This window comes from Ixodes scapularis, unplaced genomic scaffold (genome assembly GCF_016920785.2).
Source record: "Ixodes scapularis isolate PalLabHiFi unplaced genomic scaffold, ASM1692078v2 PGA_scaffold13__105_contigs__length_92229423, whole genome shotgun sequence".
Lineage (NCBI taxonomy): Eukaryota > Metazoa > Arthropoda > Arachnida > Ixodida > Ixodidae > Ixodes > Ixodes scapularis.
Genome location: NW_024609839.1, coordinates 38801109 through 38825670, shown reverse-complemented (window position 1 = coordinate 38825670; position 24562 = coordinate 38801109). Strand labels below are relative to the sequence as shown.

General features: G+C 47.5%; 1 protein-coding gene across 5 annotated transcripts in view; it reads left to right on the top strand.

The window, feature by feature from the left end:
• LOC115308201 (la-related protein 1B) overlaps positions 1–24562 on the top strand; it is an 85748-nt gene that overhangs the window by 39922 nt on the left and 21264 nt on the right. For 2 of the 5 annotated variants that reach the window (XM_042289857.1, XM_042289858.1), the window contains exons 3-9: positions 1663–1725; positions 9373–9453; positions 13594–13777; positions 14944–15006; positions 16672–16818; positions 20264–20478; positions 23977–24066. In XM_042289857.1, coding sequence (XP_042145791.1) covers positions 1663–1725; positions 9373–9453; positions 13594–13777; positions 14944–15006; positions 16672–16818; positions 20264–20478; positions 23977–24066 — 843 coding nt within the window. The remainder of the gene's footprint in view (positions 1–1662; positions 1726–9372; positions 9454–13593; positions 13778–14943; positions 15007–16671; positions 16819–20263; positions 20479–23976; positions 24067–24562) is intronic. The other 3 variants (XM_042289859.1, XM_042289861.1, XM_042289860.1) reach the window with 3 other exon arrangements.

Sequence of the window (24562 nt, the reverse complement as noted above, 5' to 3'; positions counted from 1 at the left end):
TTGGTTATCCCTGTATACCGAAAACACAAAGCGCCGATTATAGGGGCTTTGCTGTGCACTGTCGCTCTCAACGGGGAACTATCGAAGCGAGAGAGTCTCGATAGCTCGAAAGGGGGGACCCATCTATCACATGCAGTGGAAAGTGGTGACACCGTCACTCACGGGGTTTTTTATCTTTGTGTGACCACACACAAAGGTAAGACCACATGCGCACATGTCTGCCTCTTTACACACACACTATCTGTGTGGTTAGTCATCAGTACCGGGGTGGGCTCTTTATCTGCGGCTTAGTAGAAAGCGATTTCTAGCTCCGCTTGCCGCCGCCGCCGTGGGCGCAAGGGGCTGGGAGGGGACAGCTGTGTCTCTTCTCATCACGGGGAAATACCACTTCCTTTTCTTTTTTCTTTAAAAGACGTAGACTGAAATTGAGGTCCAGCGTACAGGTGCAGCAAATGCAGTGTCTGAAAAGGGCAGAGTCCGAGGTTCGGAAATACAAAAAAAGCCAACACAACCAAAGCAAACAGTGCCTTTTTAAAAAAAAAAAAAACTTTTATGCAATGTGTGTTTTTGCTTCTTAAAGTTTCCTGTAGTGCACTTCCTGTAGCACGCTCTCATAACGGGAAAGTGGTGTATGAAAATTCACCAATATGAAAAAAGTACATCAGGAAGTATGCAACATTCTGAGCCTGCCAGCACAGCCGGAGCGAGCTGTGCCTTCTTTTTTAACGCAGAGCACACGCTCTGCGTGTGCTCTACGTTAAAAAGTAGAAGTTTGGCTCATTGGAGTTTCCTGTAACGCACTTCCCGCAATTCACTCTTGCAACGGGGGAGACTGTTGAACATAAAAAGCATGGAAGTACCTGGCCTTGAACCCGCCAGCGTGTCTGGAGCGAACGGTTCCTTTTTTAACGCAGAATGTGTTTGGCCCTTTGCCGTTTCCTGTAAAGCTCTTCCTGTAGCAAACTCCCGTAATACTCGCCCGTAACGGAAGAGGGTTGCACAAAAATTCATTGGTATGAATAAAACCACCCTAGGAAGCGTCTGGAAGCGCCCGGTTCCAGACCCACCTGCGCGGCTGGAGCAAACGGTGCCTTTTTCCGTGCGGAATGTGCGTGGTGTATGGCTGGCTCCTAGCAGTTTCCTGTAACGCATTCCTGTAACAGAAGGCCGACATGCAGAACATTTAGTATGTAGCACGATGCGTGGCACGTTTGACTTCGGCGCAGTTTGTATAGGTTATAGGAAAAAGTATTTGGTGAGAAGTTCAATTACTGCCACTCAAACACTGTTTAATGTGATCACTTGATCTCTGTTGTTTGGGATACGTGAGAAAAACTACTACACAAGCAATTGTTAGTTTCCCAATGTGACGTGAGTTGTCGTGTCATGTTGTATGTATTTACAGAATAGATAGGATTTGACCCGCACAGTTTTTTTTTTTTATTATGTCAGGACTCGAAAAACGGCTAATTGATTTCTACTAACCCGCCCACTTCAGCTTTGGGAGAATAGCTCGCAGTTACGAGGGAGTCTTAGCAGATCATGATGTCATAAAATGTCCTTGGTAAGATAATCTCACTCTACCACTTCAAAACCTGTTTCAAAAAGTGGATTAAAGTGCTTGAAAACGATTTGCTCACCTCACACCTTCTCTGTCTCCAGCAGGGCCAGTCGGACGTGAATGACTGGCCCACCCTGGGGGAGGTGCACACTACTGGTTCACAGGTGAGTGCCATTCCAAACATTCTTTCTGGGGCCGATAGAGATAGACTGTGTTATTGCGAAAGAGGAATGTTGGCATCGTATGTAATCTTCTGCAAGAAGAATGCGGCTTACTGGGAGGGTGGCTGCTTGCTGTCTCTCACCGACACTGGGGGGCATTTACCCCTTGCTTGGTTTTGAGCTAACACAAAAAAAACAAAAAAACCTTAAATGTTCATAGGGAAAAAAAATTCTCTTCTCCTGAGGTTTCCCTAGAGAAACATTATCTTCCCTAGAGCAAAAGTTGCATTAGAGATATTCTTAGTAGCAGCATTCTTCCCTAGGGAGAAATTTCTTCGCATTTCCCTAGACAAACAACATTCTTCCTTGGGATAAATTCCTTCTTAGGGTTTCCCTAGAAAAACAGAATACTTCCCCAGGAGATTTTTTCCTGAATATTCTCCTAGAAAAACACCAACTTTTTCTAGTTTTTTTAAAATATATATATATAAAATTTTTTTTTACAAAAAGGACGAGGAGTGGTAAGAGAAGGCTGGACTAGTCGGAAATTTCTGTTCATGACCCATTTGTTTGGTTGAGGAGGTATGCAGTTCACTGAGTGTCATATAAGCGATGCACATTAGTATGTGATTGACAAAAATATTTTTTGTTGTGTCAGGTGCTAGAGTTTGTTATCTATACTAATTTTGCCTGAGGACCCGCTGTTAAAAGTGTCTGATTTTTCGTGGAGTATTACTAATTTCCCCCTTTTAGGCTGTGAATCAAGATTCCTTTATGAGCGTTTAAGATTTATTTCTTTGTTATTTAACCAAGACCTGAATGTCTGAAACACAAAAGGCATAGGTAATTAGTTATTTTTTAGTTCTGATGACCAAATCTCTTAAGAATCTACTTTGCACAAGCTATGAACTATGCACGGAACTTTTTTTTGGGGGGGAGGGGGGTGTCTGAGTATAGACATTATCAGTGATGTGATTGCTGCGCCAATTGCGCCAAACTGCGCCAAGAAGCTCACCCTGCTACATCCTGCTACATTTTGCCAAAATATGGGTGATCTGCGCCAAGCCTGCGCCAGAAGACAAATATTTATCGTCTTTCAAAACCGAAACTAAACTGAGTACCGTAATTGAGTATGCATGAGCTAGGTAGCGCAAGCGGCCGCCCAGCAAAAAGTACTCTGTATCAATCGTCCATCCGGTCTTGCATAGTTTTTCCCGCCACCTCTCGTTTCACGCTCTCGTCGTTCATGTGTCTCGTCTCGCGCCGTTAAAAAAAAAAAAAAAAAATTAACGATAGACGCGTGCGTGTGTTGACGCTTCAGTGCTTCAGTCGTTGTACAAAGCGCTCCAAGTACTTTTTGACCCTGACTCGCGATGTCTTGTTTTGACCTGACTCGCTCAAGTTCTTTTTTTCTGTGTGTTTAGCTTGTACATCGCCTGCCGGCCTGGCAAGCACGTGCCAGTGGACAGTTTTTTGTCGTATGCTGGACAATTACATTTTGCATACAATTTTGGGAATCAGTTGGCGACGGAGCGGAGTGGCATGGTGTCTCTTTCGATCGAACAGCCATCTCGGCTCGCGCGACGAAGCACGTGCAAATGCAAGCCTGCCGGAGTTGCCCTCATGTGCATGCGAACATGACTGCACGACAGAAGCACCAGCCTGGACGCTTGCAACCCATTGTTTTACGTTTGCTTACTTTTGACGAAAATCTGGCACGTCGGGAACCAGTAAAACGGTGGCAAGCGGTTTTTTGGAATTGTTTGGCAACGCCCACAGCACTGTTCACTTGTGAGATGTCTCAATGTCTCTTTGGAGACATTGAAAGTGGGAATTCATTACTAGCCAAAGGCAAAACGAGGCTTGCAGCAGCCTCGTAGAAAGTTTCGAAAGGCAAAAAGAAAAGCACCCGCTAGTCTTAATGGACGTTTGTCTTGTGTACAATTTCGCATTGCACTGCAGTAGTTACGTGTTTCATCAGTCGGAGACAGCTTCCATTTATTATAATATATGACTACGGTAATGAACCTAACGCTGTGATATTTATTAATAAGCTGGTCATTTTCAAATAAATTTTAATATGCACGTGCAGTTTGGTTCTTATTTATCTATAACGGTACATATATATCTATAATTTAACGGAAGCATTGCAAAATGTGTCATGTCATTGACATTTCAGTTTCATGTTGAAAGACTCCCAGGTGGTCTAACTTGACCATAATTTGTTTATTGCGGCGAGCGAAGTGTCTTTCGTTCGTCCAGCACTTAAAACAAATATTTATTTTTCTAAGAATATCTCCTCCAAAAACCACTTTTGCTGCTCCAAAACACTGTTCTGGCTGCTCCAAAGGCCACTTTTGCTGCTCCAAAACACCGTTTTGGCTGCTCCGAAAGGTGCTCCAAAACGACTTAGGCCAATCACATCACTGCATTATAAACTTGTGGCAGTTGGGGGTGTAGTGGCAAACCCTAAAAAGAGGTGGTAGCTCACCAGCGACTACAGGCGTTTATTTTCACATAACCAGGGGCGGTCCAGCTGCGCCGATTGCGCCATTGTGATAAATTCTCCTTTACCTGCGCCTTGCTGCGCCTAAACACACAAATAGCGCCAAACTGCGCCAAAAAGGGCTAGTCGGTCCGTGAGCGAATCCTTTTTTGGAAGAATGGCGTTTTCGACTGGCAACCCGGTGGGAGTTTTATTTTCTAGGCTAGGTGGCGCAAGCTGCCGCCCGATATAAAGGGTAGAGCCGTTACCATAGCCATCACAATCCAATTCAGGTTTCCGGCCCAGTGGCATTATTGCGCATTATTGTTTTGTTGCGACCGTTTTGATATGCGGCGTTGTGGCTGTTCATTTCTGCATCGCCACTACTAAGTCCTCTTGAAGATGAGCCAACGTGAGTACTTTTTTTTTTCTGCATGCGCGTTTTAAGTTACAGACCCCATAGTAGAAATTTGCTCGGACGCTCGTTCACCGGCAGACCAGCGGCATCAGTACCGAACGTGGTACTCTTTTCGATCGCGTGGTCGTTGCTTGATTTCCTTGTTGCGAATTGTTGCGTGTTCCTTTTCATGTCAAATGCCGTAAACGATTGGTCACCCCTTGGTTGTCATACTGCCGCACTGCATGCGAACTCATAATAGAGCTTACAAACATGTTTAATAAATCGCTATAGTTTCGGATTCTCGGACGCCTTGAGTATATTTATCTCGATCAAGAAAAACAGGTTGCGGCAAGTGAAGACCTACCTGCAGAGGTATGATGGAGATGCCACAAAGGTGCCCCTGTCACCAGACCTTCTGCGAAGCGTCAAAAGAGCAAGAGCCCGGTATGAGGAAAGAATTGGAAGTAGAGAGGCCGACGTGAAGAGAAAAAAGCCTGACAGCGCACAAGTTGATGCTGACAACTCGCATGACAAGCGCTTAAAGAAGCAGTTGGAGGAAAGGGTGATCTCGTGCCCTGCGTTGCTGAAGAGGGCGGAAGAGACCATTGGTGCAGGACTGAAGTGCCAAAGCTTGGAAAAAGTAGAAGGTGGCCAAACTATTTTAGCTGAAGCCAATGCTGCTTTGTCGCGCACTCTTTGCGAGCTGGACGAACTGAAAAAGAAATGCAAAAAGCATTGAGTCAATATTTTTTTTTCACCTGTGATATATAGCCTACAGTCAAAAGGCAGGAAGTATTAAGCAATATTTTAGTTTTCATCTGTGATATTTTGTTACATAGTTAAGCTTTAGCTGCAAGAATGTTCTGTCATAAATAAAATAGTTTTCTTATGGTGAGTTCTTTTCTTTGTAAATTACTATATGAAATTCAGATGTTCGTGACACACACAGACATATATATATATATGGGGGGTGAGGTAAGATTGACAATGGCAGCCGTAATATATATATATAATAATAAAGACATGGCACAGAACTGCTCTATATTCATGCTGCTCCAAAATGTTTAGTTTTCCTGATACCAAGGTGCTCCAAAACGAACTTTTCCCTGCTCCAAAAGGGGAGTTTATGTGCTACGAATTGCTCCAAAATTGGGCTTTTCTTGCTCCAAAAATTGCTCCAAAACCTAAAATAGCTGGACCACCACTGCATAACGCGAACGTGGGAGAGTGGAGGTTACGAAAGGCCGCCCAAATCCCAACTTCATTGAAGGCTCCCAAACGAAGTTTGTGTCGCTACCTCTTGTCACCGCCGCTTTATTTTCGCAACAATTGCGAGCCGCACTCGTGATCAGCGTCGTTCCCCGACGCTGCACAACAACAGCTTGCGTCTCGAGCAGGAAACAGATTAAGTTTCTGTCGTTGTAAACATGACCAAGCTATCAGTACAAGCAAAGCAATAAACAATGAAATAATACAACCATGTGTCAAACGCCCCCCTCCAAAAAAATTTGTTTTTTCTTTGTGTGCAACGGTACAACTTGTTCTGTAGAGTCTGACAAAGTGAAAACGGCAGCAGGCGTCCCTCATGCCTTCCGCCATGCTTTGGCTGGGCGTTGTCGTTCATGGCTCCTCCCTGTTGTACCCACCTCGCCGGCGACTATAGAGTCTGTTTGCTTTAGCTTCTGCCGCCGAGTTCCAGTAGTGTGGAGAAAAACAAAGTCGTGAGAACAGCCCACATGGTCGCAAGTTGTTTCACTCTCTGTAACCATCTTCTTCTTTCGCTCTCCCTTAATTTGTATATTCATGTTGTTTCGGGGTTCGTGAAAATTGCATTTTACCGGTTGTGTTATTCTTATCGATCAAGATGTTCACCAGGCAACTGAACGGAACAGGAAAGTTCTAAAATTAACAACATAAGCAGCACTTCCATGAAACAAGCTCAAGGACTCAAATTCACACATGAGTTACCTACTAATAGCAAGCTTCAATTTTTGGATCTACAACTGTCCTTTGAAGAATCACACACTTGTTGGACTTACGCACCACGGTCCAAAACAAAGACTCCTACCTTTTGATTCTGCCCACTCTAAGATCATCAAAAGAGGAATAGTGCTGAGTTGCTTTAAAGCGGCCCTGCACAAGTCCTGTGAACGCACGGCTAAGTGTAGTTTCGAAGCACAAGTGCAAAGGCTGCAGGATTCTGGATACACCAATTCATTACTGTTTGATGTCGCAGAATGTCTGACAACTCCCAAGGGAAGAGGAAAACGAAATTGCGAGAAGAAAACGCGGCTGGCAGTGATATCCTACTTCCACAGCGTATCCCACAACTTCAGACGGATAGCCTCAAAGTATGAAGTACCAGTGGTACTATCAGCTCCAAACAAACTCAAAAAATTGCGTCCTAAGATTAATTCGCAAAACGAAAATAACAACAAATGCACCTTCAAGCATACGCACAAGTACGTCGTCTGCAACATCAACGTAGTGTACGAAATTCCATTCACATGTGGGAAAGTCTACGTCGGACAATCTGGACGCTGTGTGATCGTGAGACTTCGAGAGCATCACCTTTCTCTAAAATCATCACCATCGGGACATCTCGCCATACATGTCCGCGACTGCCACTGCACACCCATATTCCAACAGACTAAGATCCTCAAGCATTACCATAAAAAAAGATCCAGAGAACTTTATGAAGCGTAAACCATATTGTCTCTCGGGGGAGCTTGCATAAGCACACCATCGATAGCGCTGTCTGAGAAAGAGATGAGATACCTCTAACTTTTTTCTTAACGCGGGTCGCTTTAATGGTTTCTAACTTTATCTTTGACCTGCTGATTTTGTTTATACTTCTGGATTTTTATTACATTTTTTTCGCTAGTGTCAAGGGGTGAGGTCCGATTTAGTTTAAAATTTTTTAATGCATCTATAAACTATAACGATAGTTTTTCTTCTTCTTTTTTAACTTCACATGGCTAATTCTTTTATATCGTCCTCGGGGAATGCATTAAACTTCCGGTTGGAGTAAGCGCTCTGTCCTGTCCCCTCTTCTTTTCCTTGGTGTTTGCGCTTTTGAATTTTTATACTATGTGTAGCCAACTAGCCCAACATTTAATTTTGATTCTAAAATAAACTTTCTCTAGAAAAAAAAGAAAATATATGTATTAATAATTTTAGCGTATTATTTACGTTGTGAGACATTGAGTCTGAGAAAATTTTTAACGTGCTTTTAATTCGGGGTCAACGTCTCGAAATAGCAACGTGTTTTAGAATCACATGATACGAAAAATGTGCCTCAAAGTGTAATTAGTGTATTTTTTTTTTAGGGGTTAGTTTATAAAAAATGTGAAATTCTGTATTGTCATTGCGTGTGACCGAGGGAAACGGAACGGAGGCTGCCCTAAGCGGCCGATTCTGGGCCCGAAGTTTGCTTGCCAGACCAAGATTGCTTTGTGAGCCGGAAGTATTTAGCTCAACAGTTGCTCTCTCGTAGGTTGTGTTTTTGCAAGTGTCCGGGCAGGCTTGAGCTCTTCATCAGAGTCCTTTTAAAGATAGCCACTTAGCATAGTTAAGTCGTAGCATAGTTGGGGCAGCTCGGTCATTCAGTACTGTGCTGGCTGTATAAAGAGATCCTACTTGCTCCACATAAAAAATTCATAGCGCCATATTTTTTAGTTGCCGTCCCCTCTACTTCCTCGAGTACAAGCTGTTGTCTGCACGAAAAGGAAACAACTATTCGGAGCGTGCGACACCTATTGGGGCCATGCCGCTCCGCCTCGGCAGCCGGCAGGCTGCGCCACCGGCGACCACGTTGAAGCGCCGACCGCTCCGTCCTTTCCTAATGTGCCCGCAACATGTCCGCGGCTTCGGCAGCTTCCCGTGGCCCCGTTTCTCGACCTAGCTTCGGACTAAAGATTTGGCACCTTGACGTTCTAAACCTAGCCACATCCAGGGCTGGTCGGGATTTGTTTTCGGTTGTTCGACCCGCACGAGTTGCTCGGAGCTCGGGTCCGATTGCGCGTCCCAGTCCCGTCCCAGTCCCGCAGCGGGGAGCGAGCGGCAACGCGGGGGCAGTGTGCGGCCTTGGTTTTTGTTTATCTGCGCAGGAAGGCTCCCCCGCGAAGCGTCCGTGTGTTCGGCGGTTCTGAAATTGCTATGGGGCGACGTTTGCCGGTGCCAGTAATCAATAAAATCCACACAATGAGTAATTTTCGTTTCTCTCAGTATCGGATCGCTCCTCGCTCGCTGGCGACACACGAAGGGGATCGGCGTTCTCGATTTCTGGGTCCTGCATAAAAAATGTTAGCGCCGACCGTGCCCCCAAGCGTTTTGTATACCGTTGCGCTCGGGTGAGCTGACATTAATTACGGTGCAATCCACTTATGACGATATCCCATATAACGATGTCCCGCTCATACCGCTCAGTTTCTAGTCCCAATACAAAGATAATCGGTTATAACGACGGAATTTTCAAGTTTGCACCGTATAAACTAGGGTTGGCTGCTACACTGGATGTCTGGGCCAGACTGTGACGCCGCTGCTTCGTTGCACGCTCGGAAGTTAAAACGCTCGCTCAGTCGTGTGTGCCGTCTAGATCTTGCCTTACCATCGAGTCAATAGCTGAAATCACGCTTCAGTTCCGTGAGACGACTTTGCGACGGAGAGGGATAGCGGCAGTGCGACGTAGAGTGGGTGGTGTTATGCCATTGGGGTGCTTGGTGCCGGCAGCGGGTGTTACAGCGGGGGTGGTGGTGTCTTGCAGGCTGCGAAGACGGCGACGGTGGAGGGCCACGCTCCCTCGAGCAGCCACCTGGTGCAACATAACTCTGCTGCCTCTCCACCGGTGAGTGCCTGGGTATAGTTTTAGGCAGAATGATTGTACAGGGTGTTTCACATAACTTGCGCCGAGAGTTTAGAAAAAAGCTGGTGCGTGGTCTGCACGTCGAACCCACGGAGTGTTGTTCGTGGACCTATTGGCCCTGAGCGGGACCTATTGGATGTCTGCGATCGCTCGACCCTGACGTAGGAGGGAGATCACGTGATAAGGCCAGCTATTCCGCCTTGCTTCTGTCGGGGTCTTCGGAAACCGTTCGCTTGGTACTTTCCCTTTTTTTTTCTTGTGAGTTTGAAGTCATACATGCATAGATCGGCTTCGACAGCTGTCAAGCTCAGGAAGTAATGGTAAAGTACTGTTTGGTGCCGTAATGCCGCAGTTACACGACCGACCCAAACATCAGCTTCCACATCTACCTCGAGGAGAAGCAGCTGCGCACGGAGTGGCTTGTGAAATTGACAATGGGCAAATTAAACCCCAAGAGATCAACAGTGTGTAGCAAACACTTTCGAGATGAAGCTTCATGTATGCGGTTGGAGTGAAGATATTCGGTAAACGCTCAGAAGTTATTTTAGTGAACTTCCACAAAAGTTTGTGTGTGTGTGGGGGGGGGGGGTGCTTTTTTTCGCACACACGTCAGAGATAGTTGTTATCTCTCATTTTGCTCGAAAGCAACAGGCACGGAAAGTTTATGTAGAGAGCGATCATCCGGGCACTGCATGATTCATCCATTCAGTGTTATCTTCAGCTTGTGCAGGTCCGAAGTGAGTGCCGACGTTTGGAGGACGAATCCAATGAACATGTAGCAATCCTTATCCAGCTTCTTGATGCTGCAGGAGAACACATGTCCCGCTTCAAGAACTCTTTCGCCCTCGAGCAACAGCTGGGATGTTTCGTGGGCCTTGTCCACGAACGCATTGATGCTGCTTACAGGCAGCACAACTGAAAAAGGATACACAGTTGTAACAGGGTGCCCGGTCAAAGAGAAGTTAAAGAAATTTGCTTACCTTTAACGTTAGGTCGCACTTCGTCAGCATTTATCGCGGAGCGCGAGACAGCCGCCGAAAACGACAACAAGTTGGTTGCAGCTAGCGGTTCCCTGCTTGCCTGCAACCGGCTCCCCAGAGGCATTTGTACGGTAGCCGACTTAGGAACTTGGTGGGGTCGAGCAGTGAAACGAAAAATTGGGTTAAAAGAAGCCTTAAACACTTGTAGAATTAAGGAAAGAGAGGATTGAGACACTTCACTCTTGACGCAGAGTACAGGAAACAGTCACGTGATCCCCCATCCTACGTCACGACGATAGGCCCGTCAGGTGACGCCACGCCATGTTCTTGGGGCTAATTGGGGGAGTCGAGGTGTTTCTCGTGACGGGCCAAGCTGACTAGTTAGTGCGGATTAATCAGATTGCTTTCTACGCATCGATTTGTGCACAAACCTTCCATTACGAGAGGTTTAGGGAGCGTTGACAAACGTCCAGTCGTTTTGTTCCCCATCGAGGTGTCCTTCGTGTACTTAAAAAGTTTCACAAACTTCAAGGAAACGGTGCGAGAGTTTTTAAGAAAATTCCACGTGACTAATGGCACTAATGTCGCGGTTCGTTGGCAGGTGGCCACAGTAGGTCCTTTAAAATCTTGTGCATTTTCTTTAAAGCTGGAAACAAAAGTAGACACACAAAGGATACTTCGATGCACACGACACAATGGGTTGTTTTCAACACACTCTACAACTCTTTTATCAGAGGGTTTGTGCACAAATTAATTGTTAAAAAGTTGGCTAATTAATTTATTTTAATTACCGAGTTTGGCATATTTTGCATCATGCAGTAAAAATGTTGATGTCGCCTGTTAGAGGAGTCCCTTGGGCAGGCGCATAGTGTTTGAGTTAATTAAGCGTTTGGGTATGTTGAAGTAATTACTTCCTTAAATAGTACATTGCTGAGGTTCTGGTTTCCAACTGGCTTCTTCCCAGGCCCAACGGGTAGTAAGAAACGCTGGGTGGCACATTTTAGTGCCACCCAGTGTGTGAATAGGCTTACATTTTAGGGCCAATGTGAGATGTGACCCAGTGGGAAAAGACTTGGTCTTTTCACATTTAGTGGCTGCATCTTCCAGCCAACAGGCAATAAAATGCTAAAACCACGGCAGTTTGTTCAAATTTGGTGTGTCTTTGGGAGGTATTGAAGAGCCGCAAGCACCTTAAATCTCTAAAGGCTCTCATCTTGTCGACTTTAACAATGTTTAAGAAGTTTGCAATTGAAATCATACCTTTATCTTTGCTAACTAAAATTTTAGATAATAAAATTAATTGGCCGCTTAAATGTGCCTATGCATCTCCCTATGTGTGGGCCCTCTGTTTGTGGAAAATATGTGATCAACCTTTTTCCGTACAACACATATTTCGGGGAAGGGGGGGGGGGGGGGAATTTTGGTTCGTGTTTTGTGAAACACCCTGTACTCTTTACTAGCTATGAAATAAAATTGTCCTCTAGTGTAGCGCAGTCAAGTGGCCTTAAACATGGGAATGGACTTCTGTGGCATCATACCTTGGTACTTATCTTGGCACCTAGAGAAAGGCTGCAGTATTGCATCGCTGGTAGTGAAGGAGGCCTCGAGAGTAGACTGCTAAATAGGCAGATAACAAGCTAAAAGAAACCGGGAAGCTATCAGATAAGGGAGGAATTGTTCCAGATGTCTCTTGTGGTTGCCACCTCTTTTATCAGCACATTAGGCATTTCCACGAACAGTCTTCCCTACGGCAAAGGGGTATTACCCATTTAATATACAGGGTGTTTTTTTTGTTGTTGTGTTACAGATTAAAAAAAATGAGACGTTTACAAATCTCTGTAATGCCAAATTAAAGCACAGCTCTTGAGGAGGAGGAGGAGGGGAGGGTACAGAGGGGAGGGTTACTTTAGACGTCACGGGGGTAAAAATGGGCCGCTAAATTTAGCGGAAAATTCTTTTTTGCTAAATTCATTGGGAATTTTTTTTACTAAATTTAGCAAAAAAATTTCCCTTCTAAATTCAGCGGAAAAATTTCCCCAGGTTGAGCGGCGCCCTGTGTGATGTCACAGGACGTCCCGTGGGACGTCACAAGGGTAAAATGTTTTAACTAAGTGTAGCTAGAAAATTTTCCCGCTGAGTTTAGCGGAAAAATTTTCCCACTAGATGTAGTGGAATAATTTCCCGCCAAATTTAGCGGGGAAATTTTGCCCTCACGATGTCACATGCAACGTCATTATGGGAAACGTCCCATAATGCAACGCGAGGTTAAGGCGACGGCGTCGCCGCTCGATCCGGAAACGGGCGCCTAAGAGCTGCACTCTGAAAAGCTATGAAAGCTGCCTAATGCTGCCTGTGGAAGTGAGTCACATGGCCAGGGGGTACATAATATATAAAGCTAACAGTCACAGTATGTTGGATAATTAACTAAATTTTGTTATATTTTTATTTAGCGAAAATAAGCTGAGGTTATGCCATCATCGGGCCTTCAAGGGTAAAATCGATGAATTGGAACGCGGTTCCAATTAGTAAATCGCCGAGCGTCGCCAAAAACGACTATACCAGTCGATCCTAGGGAGATTTGGAGCATGTGGGAAGTGCAACAGTACACAGAAGTTTGTGCTCGTGCAACAGACTCGAGCCCGACAATGTTAGAAGCTACCATTTCTGACGGATGGTGCGTAGATTTAGTCGTGCAGATACTGCAAAACCTTCCGTCTGTGGTCGGCGTCAGTTTAAGAACCCGGTAAACGTTCCGCCTCGAGCTTTCTGCCTTCGACGACACTTCGTCGAACGCGCAGCCGCAGTTTGGTGGAGGGCTGGAGGCAGAGCACCTACCAGGTCCTTAACCTGTTGCCGACCGCAGTTGCGGGCAGGTCGGAATCTAGGGCCGAATGGTGTACAGCGTCGGCATTTCTCCCTTCGCGAACGCTTGCGAACGAGCCCAATCCGCTCTTTTACGGCTTCAGTCAGCTGTCGCGAGAAACGGCCGAATCGGCGCATAAAACGGCCTGGCCAGTGTGAAAAACGGCCGGGCTGGCAGCGGATTGGGAATGGCTGACGGATGTCGCTCGCGAGTCTGTCGGCGGCGCCGGTTGAACGTCTGCAGAGTATGGAGCTGCGGGTCTGGACATTCCCCCTGCAGGAGGCATTGAGCCCCGGGTCACAAGCGTGCCCCGCTGGCCAGCAGCAGGGCTGCAGCTCCAGCAAGGACGAGGAAGAGGAGGAGGAGGAAGATGAGGACTCGTGCAAGGAGAACCGGGACGGCGCCCCCGGCAGCACGACAGACTCCTCGGCCAGGACCACCCCTAGGTCGTCCCACAAGAGGGGTGAGGAAATTACAAGACTATTGAATTAAATGCTGATCATCATTAAAGAAACACCGCAAGGAAAAAAAGATTTTTTTAGAGGGCATAAATAAAACACAAAATGTTTAAAACAATTATCTCGCAAAAAAAAAAATCTAATAAAAAAAACAATTTGCTCAATATTTGCCTTGTTAGACACAATTTTGGTTGAGGTCACAGCCCGCTCTAACCCCCCCCCCCACAAACTGGTGGCCCCGCCCATCACTACTGGTCTTGCTTGGCTGCTTGACTGGACAGGCTAACGAACGTACTGTCTCTCTTTCGCGTCATCCGGTGCGTCTAGTCCGGAAGTCTAACGCGCCTGCTAGTTGGTGAGTAGACGAGCAACGGCCTCCGGCTTCGCCTGCCATTTCACTGCCATCTATCGTCGTCTCCAATGCCGTGAGACGCGGCCGCAAAAGCTGCGCGTCGGCGTCCGTTTTTGCCTTTGTCTGTCCGCTATTCTGCCCCTGCATAAAGACTTTTGTAACCGTCGCGAAAAGCTACCATGAAAACGGCGTTCTAGGGTTCTATCCGCCTTTTGCGGGGGGAAAAGACGATTAACGCGCCAGCGTCGTGGTCGGTCGCCGATGTTTCCTTGCACGGAAAGAACTGCCCTGCCCCTGCGACCCCAGCCGCCTCATAGCAGCAGGAACACTAGAACTATGCGGCTGGGAACAGACCAGTATCTGCCGAATTTGGTATTCATCAAACATAAACGACATGTGGCTTTGCATCAGTCGCCTTTGAAATTGATTTTTTTCTCCTCAAACTTTATCGGATTGGAACAGCGTACCTCCCAGTGTTGCTAATCTTGATTCTCTTGACAGCTTCCTGTGTCAGGTGGCTGACTCTTAGCAATTTAGCAACCCCGTTATTTCACTTATTTGTAAAAGTTATATTTTATTGTGTGTAACGCTCTCCTACTATACTGCTGTATTGGGGTAGTAGTATTTTCGGATAACCGAAATAAATAATTTGCTCGGCCCGTGTCAATTGGGCCTAGCAACCGGTGCGTCCCGACGCATCTCCGGCTCTCACCATGTCCACCATTTCGAAGACCGGTGGCGCCAGCTGTAGGCGGTTAGAGTTGTAAACTGTTCCTGTTGGGAGCTCGCTCAGTTACCCCGTGTTCCTCTGTTCTGCAGGAAGCAAGCAGAAGTGGCTCCCCCTGGACATTGAACCTGTGAAGCATGAGCGACGGAAACCAGGTGGGGACCTTGCAGATGTCGGCCGAATCTTTGGCTTTCTCGAGTTGTTTCTGATAGAGGGAGGGGTGACTTTCTTAAATTGACAGTGCCCTTGGGTGGGCGATCGTCGCCATGCAGTGGCTCGTTGCCGTCGCTGCGGCATGTTGTCACTGTGTAGCATGTCACTTCTCCATAGTATGTTGTCACACTACTGTGGCACGCTTTCACATTGCAGTCGCACATTGTCACACTGCCGTCGCATGTAGATCTATTGATACTGGGAGAGTTTGGCGGTCTTTCAAAAGATGCCGACAGTTTAGCAACCACAGCTGGGAGTCTGGCAATCGGGAAAGGGTATGTTCCCTCTGTGAGTAGCTCTCGATAAGATAGCACGGCACATTCTCGTCGTCAGCTTGGCGTGGCGGGCTGCAAATGTCACCCGTCGGCCAGACACTCGGTATGAATGTCGTCACACTACTGTGACATATGTAACTAAAGTGGCATGCTGTGACATGATGTCAAACTGCTTTGCCACACTGTTGTGTTGCACCACATACAATGTCGTGGCACTCTGCTGTGTTGTGCCATTCCATTTTCGTGCTGTATTCGTGTCTTTTCTCCTCTCCGGCGTACGCCTTGCTAAAGTGGAAGGGGTGGAGACCATTGTGGGAGGGGCTTGTGCCGCTTCTCTTCACCCTCTGACACTCAGGTTTTTTTTTTTTTTCCAAAAGATGTAGTATAATAGGAGTTACACAAGCTTGATCATGCTGGCAAAGACTGGTGAGCACAGAATGGTGTTACGGGCCTTCCGGTGAAGAAGGGAAGGGCATAGCGCACGACCACTCCCTCGTGCGCCGTGTCAAAAAGACTGCTTTTGAGTGATGCGAACACCGGCCCTGGATAGCTCGGTCGGCAGAGGACTCGGCTCACAATCTTGAGGTGGCAATTTCAAATCCTGCCGGTGGACTGAAGTCCTTTTTTTGGTTCCCCATGGGCAAAACGCTCTTTGGTGTTCTTACTGCCAGACGTTACAGAAATTAATGGAAATCAGCCAGTAAAACATATTTTGTGTTAAAAGGATGAATGTAGATTTTTTTAAAAACTTTATTTATTGATAGCACATACGCTCCTTGCAAGCTGTTCATGTTAGTTGCTTCAAATGGAAATATTAAAAGTGAAAAATGGTCGCTTCTCTTCCATTCGGTTTTATTTTGGCACATCTGCTTCTGCAACGTTCCGGCAATTTCAGATTCCGAACCAGAGGTACCTCCGTCGGATGGTAAACTCATCCTCTGAATTCAATGCCGAGAAGCATTAAAAGTCTGAACTGGAATAGCAGCGGCTCTCCGATTGCCATTATGGCCAGAGCAGGTTACGTGAAGTGACCATTTCATGCACATCGTGCGCTCGGAGCGACTGACTTAACGACTGCAATAGCACCGGCGAGGCGAAACACTACACAAATATAAGGTTTTTAGTTTGCAAATGACATAACAGATAGCAACACCTCATGTGGTTTCACATTGTTGCGGAAACTTTGAGATGTAACCGGCCCCGTACACGTACGGCAGCGACGTGACGACCTTCAAAGGGTCAACCCACGAATGGGTATGTTGCGTCATCGTCCCTTTTGTGTCTCCGGCAGCTCGTGACGTGCGTTCTGGTGCGCGTGCCCGTCTGTTGCAGGCCGCAGCGGGGCGGGAGAGCCCGGTCCCGGCGGGGAGCGCAGGGGCCGCAGCTACCGGGGGGGCCGCAGCGGCAGGGGAGGGGCTCGCCTGGGGGGACGTCCCTGGCCCTCCAGGGGCTCTGGCTCGCCGCTGGTCCCAGCCAAGGGTGAGTGGGCGGTCTCTCTCCCTCCTCCGGTTCGTTCGGCCGCCTCGATGGCTCCTTGGTAAAGCCAGTCGACGAGTTCGAATCCCGGCCCCAGTCGACGGGTTCAAATCCCGGCCCCGGTCGACGGCCTCCAATCCTGGCCGAGGCGCCCGGGTTTGACGGAGGCTCGTTGTGGAGAATGCATCGACGTGCGACCGAGATTTCTGTTGCGCGTCAAGACAAACTTACAGTAGAATACCGTGCATCCGCCCAATCCACACTAAGCGCCCATACCCAAATTTGTAAGATCTGAGAAAATATGCACAGTACATTGATATGTAAAATTGATAACCGGGCAAGCGCCCATCCCCCATTTTTTCGCGATTATCTCTGAGTGGGCGCTTGCCCGGTATTTTACGGTAGGTGGAATCCAATGAGGTATAAATTAAAGGGTAACTGCAAAAAAAGAAAAGCGGTTTTTTAAACAGCCTAATTGGGACAAGCATGTCACAACACAAATCTTCCGCGAAAAAACAAATTTTTTTAGCAATATTTACGCCACAGGACGTAATTAAGTCGGAGTCACAACCTCTCCACATTTGAAACTCCCGCTCTTTCGACGCGCGCAAAGTGGCTGGAATACGTCACTCCGTGACGTATAATACCAACTTTGTGGCGCGCGATTTAAAACAGACGAAATAGCCGCAAACTAAAATCAGTCCCGCGCAATAAATATTGCTGTAAAAATTTTTGTTTTTGTTAGAAAAATTGTTTTGTGACATGCTTGTCACAATTAGGCTGTTTAAAAATACTTTTTTTTCTTTGCAGTTACCCTTTAAAGCTCGAGGATGATTTATAAGTTTCTCGTTACATATTTTAATGTTCAAGTTTCAAGATTATTTATAGTGGGAAATATCAAAGGCATCGAGCGAAACTCTGATGCCATATTTAACGTATTTAAAGCCCTTATTATCTGCCTCACTCGTACAGCTACCAGAGAAAGAAAAAGAAAATAAGAATCGATATGTGCATGTGGCTTCCATAAAATAGGAAAGTGTGTGAATAGTCCAACCTAAAATATTAGCAAAAAAGAAAAACGTGCACTGACTTATTTTATAAAATTACTTTGGGGCACAATAAAAAGTGTCTGTCGATCTTTAAAAAAAACGCTGCAGTAATCCCTCGTTATAAAGAAGTAAATGGGATGGCAAAAAAGTTTGACATACTATCGAGACCAGTTATAACGAAGTCGGTATAACGAAGTAGCGGCTACAGCGAAGCGATTATGATTTCCCATTCCTCTCTGCACTTTTTCGATGCATTTCTGTCCGTTTTTAACAAAAAAAATTGAGCAGCTCTCGCGGATATTTGAGCGAGAGTCGCTTTCTTTATTTTTTCCTCAGGTCAGTTTGCTCTTCGCAAATTTTATAGAAAAAATGCACCATGTGTAGGCAACGCTGCACAAAATCGTAGCGCGATAGGTCAAGAAACCGAATTTTGCGGTCGATTTAAAGAGCCTGACCACTACTTGGGACGCCCGGTATATTGACGAAAGGCGAGCTCAAGCGCAAACCCGGTGTTTTGCGCACTTCTTTGTGTTCCGTGTTGGAGTCACTTGTCCGTTTGGTCGCTCTTGCACGAAAGTCGAACTTCGCTCAAGCACCGTTTCAGTGAATCGTCGCCGCTCACCGATGGAGAGTCCCGGCACCGCCGGCACGTGGACGGAGAAGGCGAAGGCAGTCTTCTTGAAACAAAAGCGTGCCATCCTCGATGAAGTGTCCAGAAACATGAAAAATGCCGTCCACCGCCGGCGTCCTTCACGACGGCCGTTGCAGCTGTCAACGTACCTAGTTTATAGGAGCTTTTATCAATCAGAGTTTCTCGCAGCGAGATGCGGCTCTGATCTAGCAGAGAGTGCGTGCAGTGAAACCTGGATCGCTTTCTGTATGCACAATGAACATGTGCCCGTGACGGCCGGTTTTATCTTTTGTTCTTGCATGTTACTTTTATGAGTTTAGATATAATGAAGAAGCGGATATAGCAAAGTGATTTCCGATTTCTGTTGACTTCGTTATAACCGGTCTCCGCGGTAAGTGGTAATTTGATAAAGTGAGAGAGCCAAAAAAACAGCGACATAGCCTTGTAGGTTGAACACTGCAGAACACCCTGACCGTATATCTAAACAAACCTTGATTATAAACAGCTGGGGGCAGCTTTACCAAGTAAAAGTAAATAAATAAATAAAAAGGTTCGCCGATAATTTCACCGGGCATGAGTTCTCCTCGAACTGCTCGAGGCATTGCAAGAACGCAGTCGTTGCCAGTGCACTCCTTCTGAAGCAGCCTTAGAATGTTACGCGTCTCCGCAGTCGGCGTTTCCCGAGATGCCCCTCGGACGTCGCTTTGTGTTTACCCCGACTCCACGCAAAGTCCACGATCGAAGCATTTGTGGCAGTAGCAACAATGGGAACGTCCGCATCGACAAGCACGAAGGAATCAAAGTTATCCTCGACAGCTTTGCCGACATGCTTGCGCACACTCCTGCAGAGATTGTTGCAGCTCTGGGAATCGCGCACCGGCTTGGCAAGCATGCTGGCGAGAGAAAATCTGACGTGTGAAAAGCAGTGGGTGATCTTTCGCGTTCGGGTCGCGGGCATGCTTTGTCTTGCACAAGAAACTTCTCGAACCCGTCCAGTGTGCCTTGGTTGTTCTGCAAAATGATGGACAGTGTTGAACAGCCGACAGCAAAATTTCGAACTCTTGGCGATTTTGGACTTGGGCCGGCCACTTTTCTCAACCTCTCTGATGTAAGCGACTTTCGGTAAACATTCCCCCTTTCCGGTGCGATGGACGAGTACGCCCTGCTCGCACAGGCACGTGTGTCGGGGGCTTCTGACGAAATGATCTCCTCCGGGCTCCATTGCTCTCTTGACCCGATTCTGACAGTTGGGCAGCATCGGTTCAAAGGCGCCGTGAGTAGCGTCGGAACATGGACGCTGCTCCCGCTGCTCCTTGGCCGTGTCAGCGCATCTGCATCGGAAGTGGCGCTCTGCGCACTCTGCCCTCCGTCGCCGGTTTGCTCCGTTTTCTTGTTTGCCGTTTGCCTTGATGGAGAAGGGGAGGGAACGCGAGGGTGTCTGTGCGCCTCCGTGTAGGCTTCCGTGCTTTCGCCACCTCGGCCATCGTAACGAGAGTGGTCGGCCGCCGATACACTTCGAATACTCCGGTTCAAAATCCGTGCACTTCGGTGGGGATCATGTTGAACTTCAATAAAAGCGATAATTCGAAGGAAAAAAAAAAGCGATTTCCTTATAACGAGAGATTACTGTATTTCAAAATGTGTTTATTTTTAGTATTTTTTTTCCCTCAAGGAGCCGTGTCTCTCCTCAAGTGCATCTCACTTCGCGGAGCTGTGTTCGTCCCGTAAACGATGTGTCGTGGCAAAGTGGCGCTCCCACACGGTGCAGGGTCGGGCGAGGAGGCGGACCGGAAGGGCGCCGGCGCCGCGGAGGGCGGCAGCAGCAGCCGCGGCCGCTTCACGAGCCCGTTCCTGGGCACGTACTACTTCAACCACAGCTTCATGAGGGTGGACGAGGCCACCCTCAGGGAGTATGTCCGCAAGCAGGTGGAATACTACTTCTCGGAGGAGAACCTGCAGCGGGACTTCTTCCTCAGGCGAAAGGTGCGTCCACCGCCCCCCAGGGGGCACAAAGACGGGAGCAGGAGGCGGCAAGTCGGAAGCGCCGACGTTGGCGGTCGCGATGGGAGGAACGATAAAGAAAGCGACAGATAAGCGGAAAAGGAAAACGGATCATAGATGAAAACAGGTAGCGGTGACAGCGCAGACCCTTGTGGAACAACGACTTTTATCCATGCGCGCAGACTCCTAAAATTTCCGACTGACACGATCTGCAAATGATAATAACAATAATAATAACAAAATTGCCAGCGATGTTTACCTTCAAAATCCTAAAAGTAATAATAGAGCTTTAAATTTTAAGTTTTCTTGATAAATTTGGCGGGGAAACTATAGGTCTGTTCGATTCAGCTAGAAAGTTCTGAACCACTTCTGTTCGAGTTCAAAGGAGTGCAGGAGTCGCGCAGCGGTGACGCAGAACCAGTGCAGCCGCCCGCGTTAGGACTGGTGCCACTGGCGCTGCGATCGGCTTTTGGAGCAGAGGCGCAGGGTGTCGTCTGCACCTGTTGGCTCTTGTTTCTCCACGCCAGGTCGTATGCTACGTTTAATTATTTGGGGTTTGATGACACCATTCGAGTTTCCTTAGATTTAAAGTGACCAAATCTTTTCTGCAAATATTTCTTTATTCCAGTGTGCTAAAAAAACGTTTTCTGCTCGAATGGACTACTTCCAAAACCGACGCGCCCCATCCCGGCGAAATACCGCGCAATGCACTCTGGGAACTAGTTGGCCACTCAGTTTCGGTTTCGACTGAGCAGCTTCATGCTATCACGCCGCGACCGAACGCGCTGCTTGCGTTTTCGGTTATCTGACTTTTCACGAACGTACAATACACTCATTCTCGAGCGATACAAAACAAAGACCGGGGCACTTTCCTTGGTTCCCGAAACACCGGATATTGTGAGTGCGTATGCGAACATAGTAAGTCGTGGCTTTGTCACCTCACCCCACGAGTGCATGTTTGAGCTCAATTTCAATAATCCCGTCTAGTACCAGTGAACTACAACTGAAATTTGGTTACCTTGAGCCCTACACGTATTTTGTTTGCCAAACGTCCGTTTCTTGTTACTTCATTGGGCGGAAAGCAAGCCGCATCCTCACAGGGTGTCAAAGTTGAGCCCAGCGTTTACGCATAAACATTTTGAGGAAACGCAATAAATTGGACCTCACTACTGCACAAAATTACTATGATGTCTTCCTCGTGTCATCATATATCTCCCACTAAAATTTTATGCTGATAGAAGATTAACTTTTCGCAAACGCTGAGATCGGCTAGCTACGACGGAGGCCCTAACAAGCGTCCCCTACTCCTCGCTAAGCCTTTTTGCACGAGTTTTTACTGACGCTCAAGATCTGTGCCTCAACGGTGTGTCTGAAATTATCTCGGCATACTCAGGCAGAAAGAAAACAAACACATAACAAATATTATGGTCATTAGCAACCGTCAAACGCGCTTTGAATTCGTTCGAGCACTTGTGTGAAGAATGTCGCACCGTGCGCCGGACGGGCGTGAACCCCTGTGCGGTGCGCATAGGGGTTCATGCCCGTCCGGCGCACTTCCGGCGAACGGTGCGACATTCTTCACACAAGTGCTTGACTTTTGCTTTCTTAAAACGGTCTGTTTGTGCGAATTCGTTTATATGATTGCAGGATAACTCTATGCGCATACGCGATGTTGAATATTAGTGGAAAGCAAGCGGGTGGGGACTTCACTTCGTGCAGTGCTGCGAATCAGTAAGAGATGAGAAGTGTGTTAAATTGAGCTTTTCAGTGGCGCCTCCAAGGTTTACCTCGCATACAGTAATTGCAAAACGTAATATTTCGTCTACAGACGCACAAAGCAAACAAACTTCCTGATCAACAACACTAATGTAAAGGCGCGAGCTCGATGTATGCATACTTATTGGTTGCTACAGCTTGTTGATTCGTACACAAGCAAGATCCCCGAGCTTCGCAGCGTCGAGATTCCCAGCACTGGCTCGTCCACATACCTCGATTGGAACGCTAACAGGAAGGCTCAAGTACAAAAATGCAACAAGCATGTGTTAAGACAAGCTATACGTCTCAGGCTTGTGCTAAAGCTTCGAGGTCTGGCAATTTAGGTTAGTTTAGAGACCACAAATGACGCTCTTGGGACCAGAAAACAATCTCTTGTTGACGTGTCGATCGAAACCGAAACCATGCCGCCCTCCTCCCTGGCCAAATAGTTCCCAGAGTGCAACGCGCGCCGTGTTGCATGCAGGGCTTTATGGAAGTAGTCTATTGTGATTGTCTGCATTTTTATCTGCCATCCGCTTTCTATCGTTTCCACGAGCGTTCGTGTCCTTCCCATTAATTTAGCAGCAGTAGATTCATTCCAAGTCTCTCGAGTTTTGCTTTTCGACGTTAAGTTCGTGGCATCAGGATGATTTTGCGTCGGGAGTTACTGGCGGCAGCAATCGGTCGGTTGTGGTCATTTCAAAGACGAAGGTCCGGCAAGAACGTTTTAGCCAAAAAACAGTTATCGACCGTCACTTCAGCATCAAGTTAAAACGTTTGCCACTGCGTGAACTACATTAAAAACCCCAAGTTAGCAGTCGTGCTGCGCTGGCTAAATTTCTCGTCCACAGCAGAGGCAGCAGACACCCATCGGGGCTGGCTGACTCGCAGTCTATACAAACACAGAGCAGAATTATTACATTTGCGTTTGATGGATTACGGCGAAACCACTTGTCACCTATTTAGATATGGGAACGCGCCAGTAACGACGTGATCGTGAGCACACACACGGGCACGATGCAAGACGCTCGCGGCATGCGACGCCCTAAACGTTTGAAAAGCACCAATGTAAAGCACAAACGGTTGTGCCACGTTGAAACTGTATCACGCCGCCGCCGCTCGTGCAGACGGGTCTTGGGCCCGTGGGTTAAACATTGCGACACGTGACTAGTGCAGCACGACCGAGAATAACACCTCACACAAAGAACTAATAATCAGCTTGGAAACTGCGGAGAGACCGACACCGGTTTCTGGCGCCACGTTTGCTGGACGATTGCACAGCCGCACGTAGGCAATCACGACCGGCACGTAATGAGCGCAGACGGGAACCGGACGCTTTGGGACTATAATCTGGACACTTGGCGAAAAAAATCGGCGAGGAATTTGGCGGCCATAATTGGCTGGTGCCACACTTGACACGACGGTCGAATTTCTCATCGACTTGCAAGCTTCGAAATTTCTTAAATTGTTTTGTGTGTCATTCCTTTTCCGTGGGCTGATAATAATTTTGGCGGTGTTATGAGCGACTAGCTGTGCTTCAAAACCTCCGTTTTCTACGGACTACACTGTAGTTGTCCTAACGGCTGCTCGAAAACCGTGGCTCTTCGAACAATGAGAGGCAAACTTTTCTGGGAGAGGGGGTTTGCACGGGGAAGTAGCGTCCATGAGCAACACCGAGCTGATCGAGCGATGTATGTGTCGACTTTCTTCCGCACCATTCTGCAGATGGATGCCCAGGGTTACCTGCCGGTGAGCCTGATTGCGTCGTTCCATCGCATCCAAGCACTCACACAGGACGTCGGCCTGGTCATTCAGGTGGGTCGCCGACGGCCGGTCGCACGGGCCGTCGATTGATTGTCTCGGTCTGTTCGGGGAGTGGCCGTTCGGGCATGCCAGTGCGGCGAACGCATGCAGATGGGCTGTTTAGGAAACATCATGATCTAGCACCCCGAGATTAGGAAGTTGGTCTGTTCTCGTAGTCTTGGCGGAGATTATCTTCGCGGGTGCTTGGCGGCGGATGCTCGTCGTCGGAAGCGCGTCTAGTGTTGTAGGTATTTCGCCTGCCAAGCGGCGTCTGCTCAAGTCTTTGCGACGTCATGTTCCATTTTCTTGCTCTTTCCTTGTTTTGGTGTGGTCGAGCAGACTTTGCTGTTCTTGAGGTTTTGTGTTGTGTTGTCTGTTTTTTTCCTCGTTCTAGTCCACGGTGTAAGATACACTGTTTAGGTGAGGACACGGCGGGGCTGAACGCGCGTGAGGAATCAGATAGTGTTCGTTCGACGGGCATCTGAAAGGCTGCATTATTCCGCGGCCA